The 14090-nt window shown below is 44.7% G+C and overlaps 2 protein-coding genes across 2 annotated transcripts; one reads left to right on the forward strand and one right to left on the reverse strand.

Annotated features, from left to right (window-relative positions):
• Nucleotides 1-1144: 1144 nt before the first annotated feature.
• Nucleotides 1145-4306, reverse strand: olmf4l1 (olfactomedin 4-like 1). The gene is made up of 7 exons (XM_030097135.1): nucleotides 4186-4306; nucleotides 3988-4110; nucleotides 3258-3476; nucleotides 2928-3081; nucleotides 2584-2811; nucleotides 1890-2058; nucleotides 1145-1688 (listed from the first exon to the last, which is right to left on the reverse strand). The coding sequence occupies exons 1-7, from the start codon at nucleotides 4237-4239 to the stop codon at nucleotides 1253-1255; spliced, it is 1383 nt and encodes a 460-aa protein (XP_029952995.1). The 5' UTR covers nucleotides 4240-4306; the 3' UTR covers nucleotides 1145-1252.
• A 2632-nt stretch (nucleotides 4307-6938) lies between these two features.
• olfm4l2 (olfactomedin 4-like 2) lies at nucleotides 6939-11702 on the forward strand. Its single transcript, XM_030097134.1, has 5 exons — nucleotides 6939-7034; nucleotides 7200-7364; nucleotides 8942-9154; nucleotides 9261-9393; nucleotides 10335-11702. Exons 1-5 carry the CDS (start codon nucleotides 6996-6998, stop codon nucleotides 11180-11182), a joined length of 1398 nt encoding a protein of 465 aa, XP_029952994.1. The 5' UTR covers nucleotides 6939-6995; the 3' UTR covers nucleotides 11183-11702.
• The last annotated feature ends 2388 nt before the right edge of the window (nucleotides 11703-14090 follow it).

Genomic DNA, 14090 nt, shown 5'->3' on the forward strand with positions numbered 1-14090 from the left:
GCTGTAGGTCCGGGTTCGATGAAGCCAACAGGACAACATCATCTGCAAAAAGCAGAGATGAAATCCTGTGGTTCCCGAACCGGGAAAGTATATCATCTTCAGAATAATTTAGTCCAGATTTCAGAAGCCTATAGGACAGAAGTTTTTGATCTGAGACTTGCTCACTGTGTTCTAGTTAAGAAGTTTACTGTTAAACATGCTATTTTTTAATTTTCACAAATGTAATAAAGGTTAGAGATATTCAATAATAGTTGTCTGGCATCGTTTTCATCTCAGTTAAATTGTCAAACGTGGTTTAACATTAATACGTCGTACAGAGAACGGATAAACATCCTCTTCAAATGTAAAAGCATTTTCCCTTCCTATCCTTAAATACTGAATAGGAAGCTCCTTTCAGCCTCGTGAATCTTTCTCAGTTGAGAGTATCAGTAGTTCAGAGATGGGGACTTAAATGAAATACATGATTGCTTGCCATGTTAAATTATTATTTTAAAAAAATAGCCTGTTCAGTCTCCCAGGCACGTTTCTAATGTCAAGTCAAATTTATTTATAGAGCACATTTAAAAACAACCTCAGTTGACCAGTGCTGTACAGGATTACAATACCACCTTACATACACTGAATAAAATGCATCAGAACATAAATAAAATACGCTAATAATAAATACAAGAGTAAAAGAGAATATATAGAATAAAAATGGATGAAAGAAAAGGATAAAAGCAGAAGCCCAGATTACTCGTTTAGCTGATACTGAATGGATTGGTTTTCAGTAGAGTTTCAAAGTGCTCAGCTGACTGATTGCTGCTCCTGAATAACTGTTAAAGACGCACTCCAATGAAAATCATGTTTTTCATATTGTTCACATCATGTTAATGTGTGTTGAAAAAAACCCCACAAAATTACATTTCTGAGTATTTCTGCACTCAAATCGCTGTGAGCGGTAATCCAACCAGAAAATCCAGAATCAACTGCTACGTCAGGAAAAAAATATTTAAAACTTAGCAAAGTTAGTAGACTTGCCCAAGAAAACATGACTTGAGACATAGTTGAGACATTTGTGACTTGGACCCATGTCTGGTAGTATTAGTATCAGTCGGAAAAAACCCCCCAACAATATATGATGATTTATGAATCTTTATTTTGCTTTTTTTTTTTTTTTGCCAAGTGGATTTGGATTCCTCCTTGTTTCATTGTTTTCAGATAACCTCCCCCTTATTTTTATTTCCTGACCTCAAAGAAATAAGTTGTACAGTTATGCAAACAGAGCCTTGTAGGACACCATGTTGGCGTCGGAGTAGGCGTGTAACATCTGATCCACCGGGCTGTAGTTCAGGGCCTGAATTTTTGGAGCCATCTTGTTCATGAGGATCCCGAGGTTGAACCTCTCCTTCCCAGTCACCGTGTCGAGCGCATAAAAGATCTCCTCGACGCCTTTGGTCTTGAATCGGGTTGCATAAAGAACACCGCAGGCCATGAAGGTGTTGGTGATCGCCTGCTTGTAGATGGAAGTGTGCCAGGTTTGACCGAGCCTCGGCGGTTCGCCCTCCTCCACCTTGGAAAGCACTAGGTTTCCAAAGTCCTGGCTGGTGGTGTAAGTCACCCAAACACCGGACTCATCGGTGGCCAGGTCCAGGTCGGTGAACGGGTAGCACTCATCCAGCTGGCAGAAGTTGCCCTTTGAGTTGTATCTGGAAAAAACAAGCAAACACAAGGATTTCATCCATCTTCTTCATAGACTGAGGCGTGAAAGCAGGAAACATGGGAAAAAATGAAATGAGTGATGGCAGCATGAAACATGTGACTGGAAAAAAGAGGGAATATTCAAGGCATGAAGACGACTAGTTTTTCAAGGATACACCACACTTGAAAAAACAAGTCCACCAGCTCACCTGGTGCCTTCGGGGAGTCTGAAGTTGGTAACTTTTTTCGTGGTGAGGTTAAATCGACACACTTCAGGCTGATTGTAGCAGTTGTAGTATAAAGCTCCTCTGTAGAGAACATTATTGGGACCCTGGATGGTGTTGGTTGTTGGGTTGGAGGGGTGGATGTCAACATTACCTGGAAAGAAAATGGATTTTCCAGTGTCATTAAAGGACATGGCAGTAGAATTTCAGCTACACCACTCTTGTGCGTTGGGTGTCAGTGTTGAGTCACTTAAGCAGTCTGGCTTTCCCCTGGTTTTTCAAGCTTTTACTTGTTTTCACACATCAACCTGAAAACAGAATCTAGACTAGCTCCTCAAGCTGAATTTCAGTCTGACTTTAATGTAAGGCTCAGAGCAGCCAGTTAATTAAGAGTGTCCAGTTAATTTAACTTCACTTACAGGGCACTTTTTCACTGCTTGAGCAGCCCCCAATGTGTGTTACACTGTGTGCATTCATCCATTCACGCTCCAGTGGAACAGGCTGCCATGCAAGGTACTCAGTTTTCCATTGGGGACAATTTGAGGTTCAGTGTCTTGCTCAAGGACACTTTGAATTTCGATGGTGGAGAAGGGGAGTTTAAACCTGCAACCGTCCAATTAGAGACAACCACTCTGCTTGCAAATGATGTTTGAGGGCATTAATTCCACACACTTCATACCTGGGACGCTCTTGCCGACGATGAGCGAGCTCAGGCTGGAGTAGAGGCGGATGTAGTTGGAAAATTTGTTGCCGGAGGTCATCATTACCAGCCAGTACCAGCTCTCCTTCCCTGGCTCTGGTTCAGGATCTCGACCCCAGGCTCCGTATGGGTACGAGCCAGGATACTCTCCTTTGGTGAAGACCCGAGGTCCCGTGACGTTTTGAAGCTGCCCATGGGCACACGTTCCTGAGGAGGAAATCAAACATCAGGTCACCAGTCTGAATAGGACTGTTTCAATTGTCAGTTTGCTGGACCTCATCGGTAGAATACGAATCTCTGTTTAAAACAAGGTGCTGACTCACGCGGAGGGGGCTGGGTGGGGGGCGGGGTGGCGTTCAGGCCATTTTGGCAGTCGTTCAGGTCCATCCTCAGCAGTTCGTTGTCCAGTCGTCCTCTCACCACCTGCGCAGTGTCGAACGTCTCCATCTCCCGCATCTCCACTCGGAGAGCCCTCAGCTGTGACGGAACAGTTTGAGTCAGGCCCAAGTGAAAATGCATCTTTTCTGCCTTTTTGTTTGAAACATGGACGTCCATACACACCTTGTTGTTTCATTAATACAGTGACTGTCAACTTTAATGACATCAGAGTGTCATTTCTGTGTGGAAGGGTGTTTGTGTCGTGAAGAATTTACCTGCTGGACGGCGTCTGCGGTGAGGTGCTGGTCTGTCTCTGTGGTGCTGTTCAGTCTGTCCATCAGATGCCGGATCTCTACCATCTCATTCTCGATGACGTAAAGGCTGAGCACGCCGTACAGCTCCCCGTCGTCCTCCCTCTCCAGGACAGAAACATCTTTGTGCAGTTGTGCGATGCGCCTCTCCAAACCCAGCAGCAGACTCTCCAGCTCCACAGTCTGCAGACAGCAGAGACCACAGGTCAAACTGGACACTGAACACTGACGTTCTCCAGATGCAGCGTCCCAGGAGCATCTATATGACCAGGCTGAATAAATCAAAAAAGAAAAAAAAGGTTATTCATTCATAAATCGTCTTTGTGCAGAGCACCGCGATCATAAAGAAATCCTCCTATAAACATTCAGATTCACATTCAGAATAGAACATTTCAGTTCTTTAGGTTCTGTGGCTCTGTTGGTCAGGTGACTGTCTCTCAGTGAGAATCTTGCAACTTTGATTCCACACATCAAAATGTCGTTGGGCAAGACACTCAATCTCAAACTGCTCCCTGTGAATGGACCGAGGGTCTTGCATGGCAGTCGCCTTCATTGGTGAGTGAATGGATGAAGGCGATTAGAAAACAAGAAGAAACTTTACCAACAGTTACGTATGGGACAGTGAAATTATGAATCTGAATTAGATGGAATCTGGACCGTACACGAGGCTGGAGGTGGAGACAGCAGACTTTACCTTGTTTGGGGTGATGTTCCTGTTGCAGTCCGAAGCGTTTCCATCGGCCGTGCTGAGTTTATCGTGAGGAAAATCGTCCCCTGAATTTGTGATCTCACATCCACACTGTTCGGGCGAAGGAGCCTGAGAGGGAAATCAATCCCACGTGAAAACCGGCGGAGGATCTTGAATGAAAGTATCAGGAAGTTTGTTTCTTACCTGCAGGCTGACGGCGAGCACAGCACACAGTGAGAGGACGACCTGCAGCTTCATGGTGGATCAGAGATGAATGAAGCCTTCTCTGACCCTGACACTCAGTCACACTCAGTCGCACTCCCACCAACTTCTGCATATGTATTGGGTTGATTTCCGACTGTGACGTTTTTGTAGGTTTGTGGTTTTTCAGTGTTGTGACAGAATTTCTTCACTGCAAGCAGATGAAGACAGACAGGAATTTCTGAGAGGTTGAAAAAAAATTCATGTCAAACTATAAATCATGTTGGGATTAATATGTTATTGAATTAATAATGTTTGAGTTTATTTTTGAGCCACTGAGGCTCCACAGCTGCAGTGGGAACAAAAAAGCTTAAAAGTCACGCCCTGACTGCAAAGAGGAAAAAGTGAAACAGTGGCAAATGGACAGAAAACAGTACAAACATCCAAACGACTACAAAGTGACAGAAAAAACTACATAAACTCAAACATCCATAGAGTGACAGAGATGTTTACATTAATGCTGTTTAATGAAAATAATTTGATCTTCAGATAAGAAGCTGCGTTGATGTGGATTGTTTAACCTGTGTTCATCAGGTAGCTGAAGGATTTTAGAAATCTCTAGAAGAACAAAGTTGATCGACCGTCAGTGGCTCCTGGGCGGCGGGTCCGAAGCTGACAGGACTTTAGAGAAGGGTGGAGATCAGTGACTCACATGTGGCTACACAGTTTTTAGTTTCAACAAATTTCAGGAACAGAAAATTATCAGTCTGCACATAATGCGCACAAATAGTCCTGGTGATTCATCATTATCCTGCGCATATATTAAGAAATTATTATTGTTGTGATGTTTCTGGCCAAAATACTCTAACTTCAAGAGTTATTAAATTATTACACTTTTTTTCTAAAATCCCAAAAGTTATGGGGGTACAGTTATATCTCTGTGCAGGTGTAGTAGCCAGTCATCTGGAGCAATCGAACGATTTTTGTTGTGCACTCTCTTCCTTCTCTCCACTCTTTTTTGCTCGTTTGTTTGTTCATTTGTTGGTTTGTTTGTTTTCCTTGCACTCTTTCTCTCTTCCTGCCTTTGTTTCTCCCAGTCAGGTCCAGCAATATCAGTTTTCAAAACAAATCAAGTAAAGTACGAAGCCATATCATCAGGAGGAGTCCTATACTGTACTTGCAAGCTCATATTGGAAGAGCAAATCTGTCAAGCAAATTATAGCAGCCAGATCTTCATTCTGCTGCTGGGCAGGACAGGTTAAAAAAAAAAAAAAAAAAAGAATAATAATATATATATATATGTAGTCTAATTAAAGCTGGTTTACGGGTCAGTGGTTCCTCAACCGTAAAAGCCCACATGAAGATGGAGAACAGAGACTCACAATCTATATTGAGACTCAGCCGGAGCATAAATTATGTGCTTTTGGTCACGTATAAATTTTAGGAACAGAAAGTGATCGGTCTGCATGTTCTACATTTAACTAGCGTGTTTTCCTCTGGAATTTGTGTGAACCTGACATGTAGCTGCAGCCTGAGGCTCCGTTTACACAACAACATGTCACGGACTGCGGGTCAACCCAAAAGCAGACAGGAAACGATTTAGACTTCTGATCAGGTTCTATTCAGACAGACAAATCAAAAGGGTAATCCAAGCTCGACTCAAAGTCCAGAAGGAGAGTTCGGTAATCCAGGAAATCAGAGGGAGCAGAATCTCCAACACACTGATGAGCACATCAGACGACCTGACACAAACAGACCAGAGAGACAAGACCAAATATATAATGAATACTAGATTTCAAAACCCATCGACTCCATGGGAAGACATGAAAATGCTAAGTGTTTTGAAAAGACTGACACACACACCTACTTTATTCATTCATAATTGAGTATTATTTTGTAAGAATAACCCTTGTATCTAAATTTTCAAACTTTATCATCAACTAAACCACAGTTGCTTTGTGACTGAACTGACTTGAAAACCAAAATCTTCCTTCAGTGTGGTTGAAGAGACCAAACCGTTCATAGTCATGATTGGAGGAATGACGGATCTCTTTGTTTTCCTTGTATTAAAACATTCAGGTTGGTGGTTTCCTTGTATGTTTTCCTGTAATAACCAGTTCCATGCAGTCAGCATTTGTAAATATAAATAAACAAATTAGGAAAAAGTGAAAATAAAACGCTGCTGCTGCACATGCACACCAGGACCGCAGTAAATAGTTCAGCACATGTTTAGTAGATCAATCAGAACAATCTTGGTTGTCTGTCCATACAAATGTCTGTCCTCCCATCGTTTTATTGCATTGTTCTCATGTGTGATTTCATTACAAAAACAACCAACAGCACCAACTAGTGGCCCAACATAAAAAACTAAATCTATTTCAGTGTTTCTGCTGTTTTCATGTAAAGAGACGTGGTTTGAAATGATGCTGTGTCCCCACAGCACTACCACAGAAAAGCTCAGTTTGCATATGTTGCTTCAACCCTCAATGGAAAGTGGGCAAACATCTCCTAAGACCAGATCTCTTTGCAGAAGATGTGAGTCACTTCATGCAGTGTCAGAAATTTATATAAAACCTCCATGGTAAAATCATTTTTATCTTGCCGTGTCAAAGAGGAACAAGATGGGGCGGAACGCAAAAAAAGGGAACTGAAAAATTCCGGTGAATTGTAAACGAACGGAAGAGAAAATGCAATCTGTGACAACCACTGAAACCTTGTGATGAAATATTTTAAATTCCGCTGTCTGCGAGGCGGGTTTAAGTCTCTGTCCTCTCTCAGTGGCTGAGTTTCAATCTGAATTCCCAGTTGTGAACATGCTGCGGCTGCTGCTCCTGCTTCTGCTGCCATCCTCAGTGAGTTACACTTCTGCTCGTCCACACACACACACACACACACACACACACACACACACACACACACACACACACACACACACACACACACACATACACACACACACACACACACACACACAATCTTCTGGATGTTTCTCAATGATCTGTGTGGTCGGCCTGCAGGATGAGGTGTGGGCTCGTCTTGTACCCGGCTGGTGGGACCCGGGCTCGGGCTCCTGCCAGTGTGAGGTGGACTCCTCCATGTGGGCCTTCCCTGCAGAGGAGTACATGTCTGTCCTGGGGAAGATGAAGACCTGTCAGCTATCTTTGACCAAGCTGCAGGAACAGGTATGACCTCTGAACGCCCGGGTCACTGTCTAGCATCTTCTCAGGTCTGTGATGGCAAAAATCTTGAGTGAAACTCATTTCTCTTGTGAAACTATGATCCCTTTTCCTGTTAAATGGACTTTACCTCTCCTAATACTCCTAATGCAAACAATATATTAAGGCAGTTACTGTTTCAACTAATTCCACCTCACAGGAGGAACGCTCAGTCCTGACGGTCAACAATGTGAAAGATGACCCACTCTAAGTAGCCTGTATCCACATTAACTGATTTCCTATAAGCTTATGGTGCATTAACATATTATTATTAACATTAGCATTATAATGTCTCAACAGTAGCTGTGATTAAAAAAAAAAAAAAACAGGCAGGAGGCAGAATTACCAATAGGCTTCAAATGGCAGAAATCTTGGCATATTCAGCTCAGCAGCCTCGCCATATTCTGATTGACATGGTTTGACATTGTCGAATTTGACTCTAACCACACTGTGACGAGGCCACACTTTTCTGCTCAGCTGGAGATGCCAAAATTACTCCAAATTGAAACCTAATTATGTCACAGTCTGATCTCTTAATAATCCATACAAATGGTGCAAATTTAATGTAATTTATACTTTACATATCACTAACGATGAAAAGTTATAAAACTGGTCACATGGAGCCATCATATGATCAATAAGTGTGTAATTGTAGTTAAATTAAGTCAAGAAACTACATTTGTCAGGTATATTGAACGCCCTCTTGAATTCAGGTATGACCATACTGAGGATATTATGAAACCTCTAATCCGGTGGTTTTCAAAGTGTGTGGGACACCTCCACTTAGGGGGTGACAGAGCACCTCAGGGGAGGCACGGTGTGAGAAAAAATTAAACCAGGAAAGAAGTTATTTGCTTCGCTATCTTCTAAAATATGCAGCAGGGTCAAGCGCAAATTGTGGCAGTGGTAACTTGCCGTGTGGTCCCTCGGGGGTGCCTCACCCTTCCATACTTTGAAAACCCCTGCGCTAATCAATCAGTGACTTCTTTGTTCATCGATAAAATTGGTTCTTCATCCGATTCACATATGCCAGATTTGTGCTGTCAGCATTGTGCAAAACATGGCATTGCATTTCCAGTGACATGAAAAAAAAGGGAAGTGTTCCACAGAGTGGCAACTCTAATTTTCAAAATTGAGGAGTCATATTGCAAGAATGCATTGACAAATCTTCACCCCAGGTGCTGCACAGTGAGAGGAGGAGGTTCAAAATACCTCACATTAACATTTAATCCAACGGGGTCCATTTCTCAGCTGTTTCTGAGGCCTTATTTTGAAAGTGCCATTTTATCCCCTAAAATATTTGTTTTATCAAAAAAAATTATCCCATTTCTGCAATCTTGTTAAAGAGTCAATAAACACAGTAACATTAAAATCTGATATGACCATGCTTACGTACATATGGGATTTAGCCCGATCTCCTCAGAAAAAGATAATTAGCAGTTCAGCTTTCCTTACTACAAGCTGTGCAGATATGCATGTGTGAAACTATTTTCCTTTGTTTGCGCTGGTACTGTGAGTAAAGGTTCTGTTCTGGTTCCCTGCAGCTCAGTTTCTCCACCCAGCGCCTCCCTCTGATGCAGGATCAGGTCATCAACATGACGGCTCGGCTGGAACCTTTCCAGTACCTGCACAGCCGGGGCCTGTACACGGCACTGACGCTGCGTGAGCTGTCGGAGGAACTTGGCCAGCTGGAGACAGACATCGGCGTCGTCCATGGGCAGATAAACAGCACTCAGACACATAAGCTTCGCAAAGAGGTACAAAGAAAGCTGCCATGTGACTGCTTCCTGTCATGTTCCCGGGGTAGATCAAATAATAGGTCCTGACTGAAGTTTTGCTTGTTTGTCTGAACGTGTTTATTAGGTTTCTACCCTGGTGAAAGATGCCAGGAAGATGAAAACTTCTGACACAATCAACATGAAAACTGTCAGAGACAAACTGCGCTACCTGAAGAACAACGTGGAGTCCTGCAAGTCTATCCCTAAAGATTTCAGAGGTAAGTCAGTCAATGAATCAACCCAGAGCCAATCAATCAGTCAATCAATCAATCAATCAATCAATCAATCAATCAATCAATCAACCAGCTAACCAGTCAGTCAAGCAATAACTAATTAATCATGCCTTACTAAGTGTTAACAAACTTGTTAAATTTGAGGATTTCAAGCATTTGCTTTCCTTTTTTCTATTTTCTTTCTAAAAAGTGTCATGTGGGCCAACTGGTCTGCTCCAAAAAGACATTTTGGTGCAATAAGTAACATGAAGTCACATATAGTAACCGTTATGTCTGCTGGTGAAAACTAAACCCGTTTTGACAAAGGTTACCTTTTGACTTGTCAACTGAACCATCTGGATGTTTTTTTTTAAGTTTAGTAAGTTGTTCAGAAGTCCAGTACCATTCTTTCTTATCGTCATCACAAGTTTACTGCAGGAAGCTGCTGTGATAATGCTGACGGCCCTATAGGTAAAAATGTAATATACTCAAAAACAGAAGCTAGCATGGCATTCAAGACTTGTCAAGTTCTTTTAGCTTCCAGAGGAAGTTACTTTTACCTTAAGCCAAGCTAAATGGAAGGGGATCTTGTGAGGTCAGAATCTGAGTTTTACAATCCTAAATGGACAGGGTGACGTAGCTAGTAGCAGTCGTCATTTTCAGTAGGTTAATATCCAAAGTGGTGGGTTGATGTGGTTGTGCTTTTGTTGTCTTGTCAGAGATCATAGATGGAGTTCGAGGAATTTCCTGTTTTGAGACCATCAAAATAACATTTCAACATTAAATGCTCCATGTTAGACTTGAAGAGCTGCCTGTTGTCATTCTTGTGTTTTCAGCTATTGTTTGTTGGTGAGTGCTGCTGTGTTGTGCTGATGTTTTATGGAAACAGATCAAATGTCACACATGTCTCACACCTGGAGGGCCTTTTCTCATGACTCTGTTTGCAGGTCAGAACAGGCACTGCTACAAAGGTCTTATCGCTGGCATCAGCGACCCTGTCACCTCCAAGATCAGCCCTCATGGGAAGAGCTACATCTCCGGTTCGTGGGGCAAACAGGCTCAGGTAGACAGCAAGGCACAGAAGAACAGCTACTGGGTCCAGCCTCTGACCAGCGGCCACATCCATGGAAACATTCTGCGAGTCTACCAAACCTACGAGGACTTCATGGCCTCCACCAACCACCAGGACTTCACCTTCGCCCCATCCTTCAGTGACTCCAAGACCCTGGAGGGTCCTGGCGCAGTCCTGTATGGGGAGGCATTGTACTACCACTGCTACCGCTCGCCAGACGTCTGCCGCTTTGACCTGAAGACCAACCTGGTCTCCCGGGTGACCCTACCGGGCACTGGGGTGGGCTTCAACAACAAGTTCCCCTACTGCTACTTCGACTGCCGGCTGAACAGCGATGTCGACTTGGAGGCCGATGAGATGGGGCTGTGGGCCATCTACGCCACCGTCGGTAACCACGGCAACCTGGTAGTGAGCCGGTTGTTGTGGGACTCTGAGGCCGGGACCTTGAATGTGACGCAGACGTGGGAGACAAGGCAGTTCAAGAAGGCCACCAGCAACGCCTTCATGGTGTGCGGCGTGCTGTACGCCACGCGCTACGTGGACGAATTCCACGAGGAGGTGTTCTACGCCTTCGACACGGCCTCGGGCAGAGAGGACAACTCGCTCACTCTGCCTCTGGAGAAGGTGGCCAATGGAGTGGCCAGTCTGAGCTATAACCCCACAGACCAACAGCTCTACATGTACAATGACGGATATCTGCTGTCCTACCAGGCGCACTTCTAGTCTCCAATCCTTCATTCAAGTGTTCCTCTCTGAACAATCAACAACAAATGATGAAATGAACAATTCCATAAGCATCTTGAACTCTGAAAATTGCAAATCTAGCTAAATATCACCCAAAGTAAGGATGAAAACAGAACAGCTCCAGAGAATTGTGATGTTTAAGGTCAGGACAGATGAGATTATTAAATCTGCTGCAGTGCTTTACTCAAAATGTAAGTTTGTTATATTTCAGCTTAGAAATTAAAAGTGCAGTTAGTAATAAAAAAAGGAGTGAAACTCCAGTGATCAGTTTGAGACAGTTCCAGTGACTATGTGAAGGGTTGAGGGTTTAAGAGCCTCTTGTCGTCTTTGCATGGGAATTATTGATATTTAAAAATCAATCACGGATTTCGTTGGGACTATAATCAGTAAAAATGTACTTTAAAGCATGAACAATTACCATTTAATGTCTGTGTACTTTCTGTGGTGTGTGGTTCAGTTTTACCTCCAAATAACCTGTCAAACTAATAAAGTAATTGAAATTAAAACTTTTCATGATGGTTTGATGTTGTGTGTTGTGTGTTCCAGTCTGACTGTGGTCAGACTGGTTTTCTCTATGGTTTTCTCTGACTGTGAAATTTATAAAAATACATAGATCCAACAAACCAATCATTCAGTCAATTAAAAACAGAAATTTCTTGATATAGTAGCATGTAGAATACTCCTATGCAGAAATGTTAGAAAATCATCAATATTCAGAGCAGATGTAAAAAAAATAATTGCGACTATAACAGGGATCTTCACAAATATAAAATTTAGAACCAAAGTGAAGGAAGGCTGAATTTCAGTAAAAGGAGTTAAGTTATGTAACAGTCAAGGCAATGAATCAAAAGAAATGAACTCACATCAGATAAAAGAAATTAATAAAATCCAGGTAATTACTGGAATACAAAGAATAAATCTAATATGAGGCTAACCAGTTTGAGAGTTCCACTCAGACTTTAGTTACTTTTGTTGTTATTTACATTTTTGTTTTCAATTAAATGTATTTATTGTATTAGTTTCTTGGCCTGACCTCTGGTGGCCTCTGGTGGTGGGCTCACCACCCACCAAGGGAACCGTAGGGGCAGGATGCAATGTGGATTGGGTCGTGGCCCACGGCAAGGTGCCCAGATATAGTTTTTAAGTTTTGTTTTATTTTATTTTAATAATTAGTAGTTACTAAACGTAACTCCAGTTCTACGAGTGTGTGCGTGCCCACCTACGGGCTTCGCTATTGGTACTCCCCTCTGGCGCCAGCCAATCACTGAGACAAATCCGAAACCGGTGTGACAATCCCCTACGCGCGCTGGCACACTGCCACGCCCCTCACCAAGGGGATATAGTCAGCGCCGGCCCGCTCCACTTCCTTCTTCTGAACAGCCAGTAGAAAAGGAAGCAGGGCAGCTGGGCCTGCAGGTAGGTGGGCACGCACACACTCGTAGAACTGGAGTTACGTTTAGTTTAGTAACTACTAATTCTACTTCGTGTGATGCTTAGCCCACCTACGGGCTTCGCTATTATTGGTACTCACCAAGGCGGAGGCCGTAGGGATGAATGTAGTGCCAGCTACAGTAGTGCCTGTGCTGACAGGATTGGCGCGGAAAAAGGAAGTAGGCCGTACGCCCAGTACAGCCACACCAAACCTCCAAGACATCAGCGGCAGGCAGCCTTGCACTTAGGCGGCGCCCGCAGACGTGTCTAAGCACCGTAACAACGGCACACACGCCGGCCGAGACACCAAGTCACAACAGCGGGCGGTAAAACCACACCCGGTCTGGATCCCCCCTGGGGAAGCAGAAGCCGGACTGGACGAGAGCCAACGCAGTTAAGCGACAGAACTCTTGTTCTCACTGAAAACTGACATGGCCATAGTGTCCGTACATATATCCATCAGATATGAATGCACAAGGGTGGACGCGGATGCCCAGGAGGCAGCCTGGCAGATGTCACCCACCGTGACACCTCTGCACAGGGCCGCAGAGGCAGCCATGCTTCGTGTGGAATGAGCGCGAATCACTGCCTGCGGCGGGCGATTCAGTGCCTCGTAGGCAGCTGCAATAGCGCCCCCGACCCAGTGGGTGAGACGCTGGGAGGACAGCGGGGCTCCACGCCCCCTGATCCCGAACCCCAGAAACAGCTGGTCCGTAGTGCGAAAGCCAACTGTGCGCTCAACGTAGCAATGTAGAACCCTGACCGGACACAGCAACCGCAGCTGAGGGTTGTCCCCTGATGAGCCAGGCAGAGAGCCAAGTGCCCTGATCCGGATCACTCTCGACCGGAAGTCCAAAGTGATCACCTTGGGATGAAAGGCTGGGTTAGGCCAAAGATGCACCAGTCCCCCATCCTGACTGAACACCATGCAGGAGGGATGGACCAACAGGGCCCAGAGATCCCCAATCCTCTTGGCGGATGCCAGCGCCAACAGAAGGGCAGCCTTAAAGGAGAGAAAGCGGTCCTCCGCCTGCTCCAAAGGCTCAAAGGGGGGCCCCTTCAGCCCATCCAACACCGTGTGGAGGTCCCACAGGGAAACCACATGCCTAGGGGGCGGCCGCAGCCGACACACCCCGCGCAGAAACCGCTTCACCAGCGGGTGACTGCACGCAGAGAAATGGCTGAAGCGGTCATGGCCCGCCGCAATGGCCGATGCAAACATCGCGAAAGTGGGTGCAGCGCGACCACTGTCCAGCAACGCCTGCAAAATTCCAGAACCCCGCCGATGGCACAGGAGACCGGATCCCAGCCCTTCTCTGAGCACCACGACGTGAAGAGGTGCCACCGAGACCTGTAAGCCTTGATAGTAGAGGGGGCCCTGGTGCCCTGGATGGTGGATACCACAGCCGGGGGGAGATCTAGTCCCACTAGTCTAATCCTCTCAGCTTCCAGGCCA

Source organism: Salarias fasciatus, chromosome 7, assembly GCF_902148845.1.
Source record: "Salarias fasciatus chromosome 7, fSalaFa1.1, whole genome shotgun sequence".
Taxonomy (NCBI): Eukaryota; Metazoa; Chordata; class Actinopteri; order Blenniiformes; family Blenniidae; genus Salarias; species Salarias fasciatus.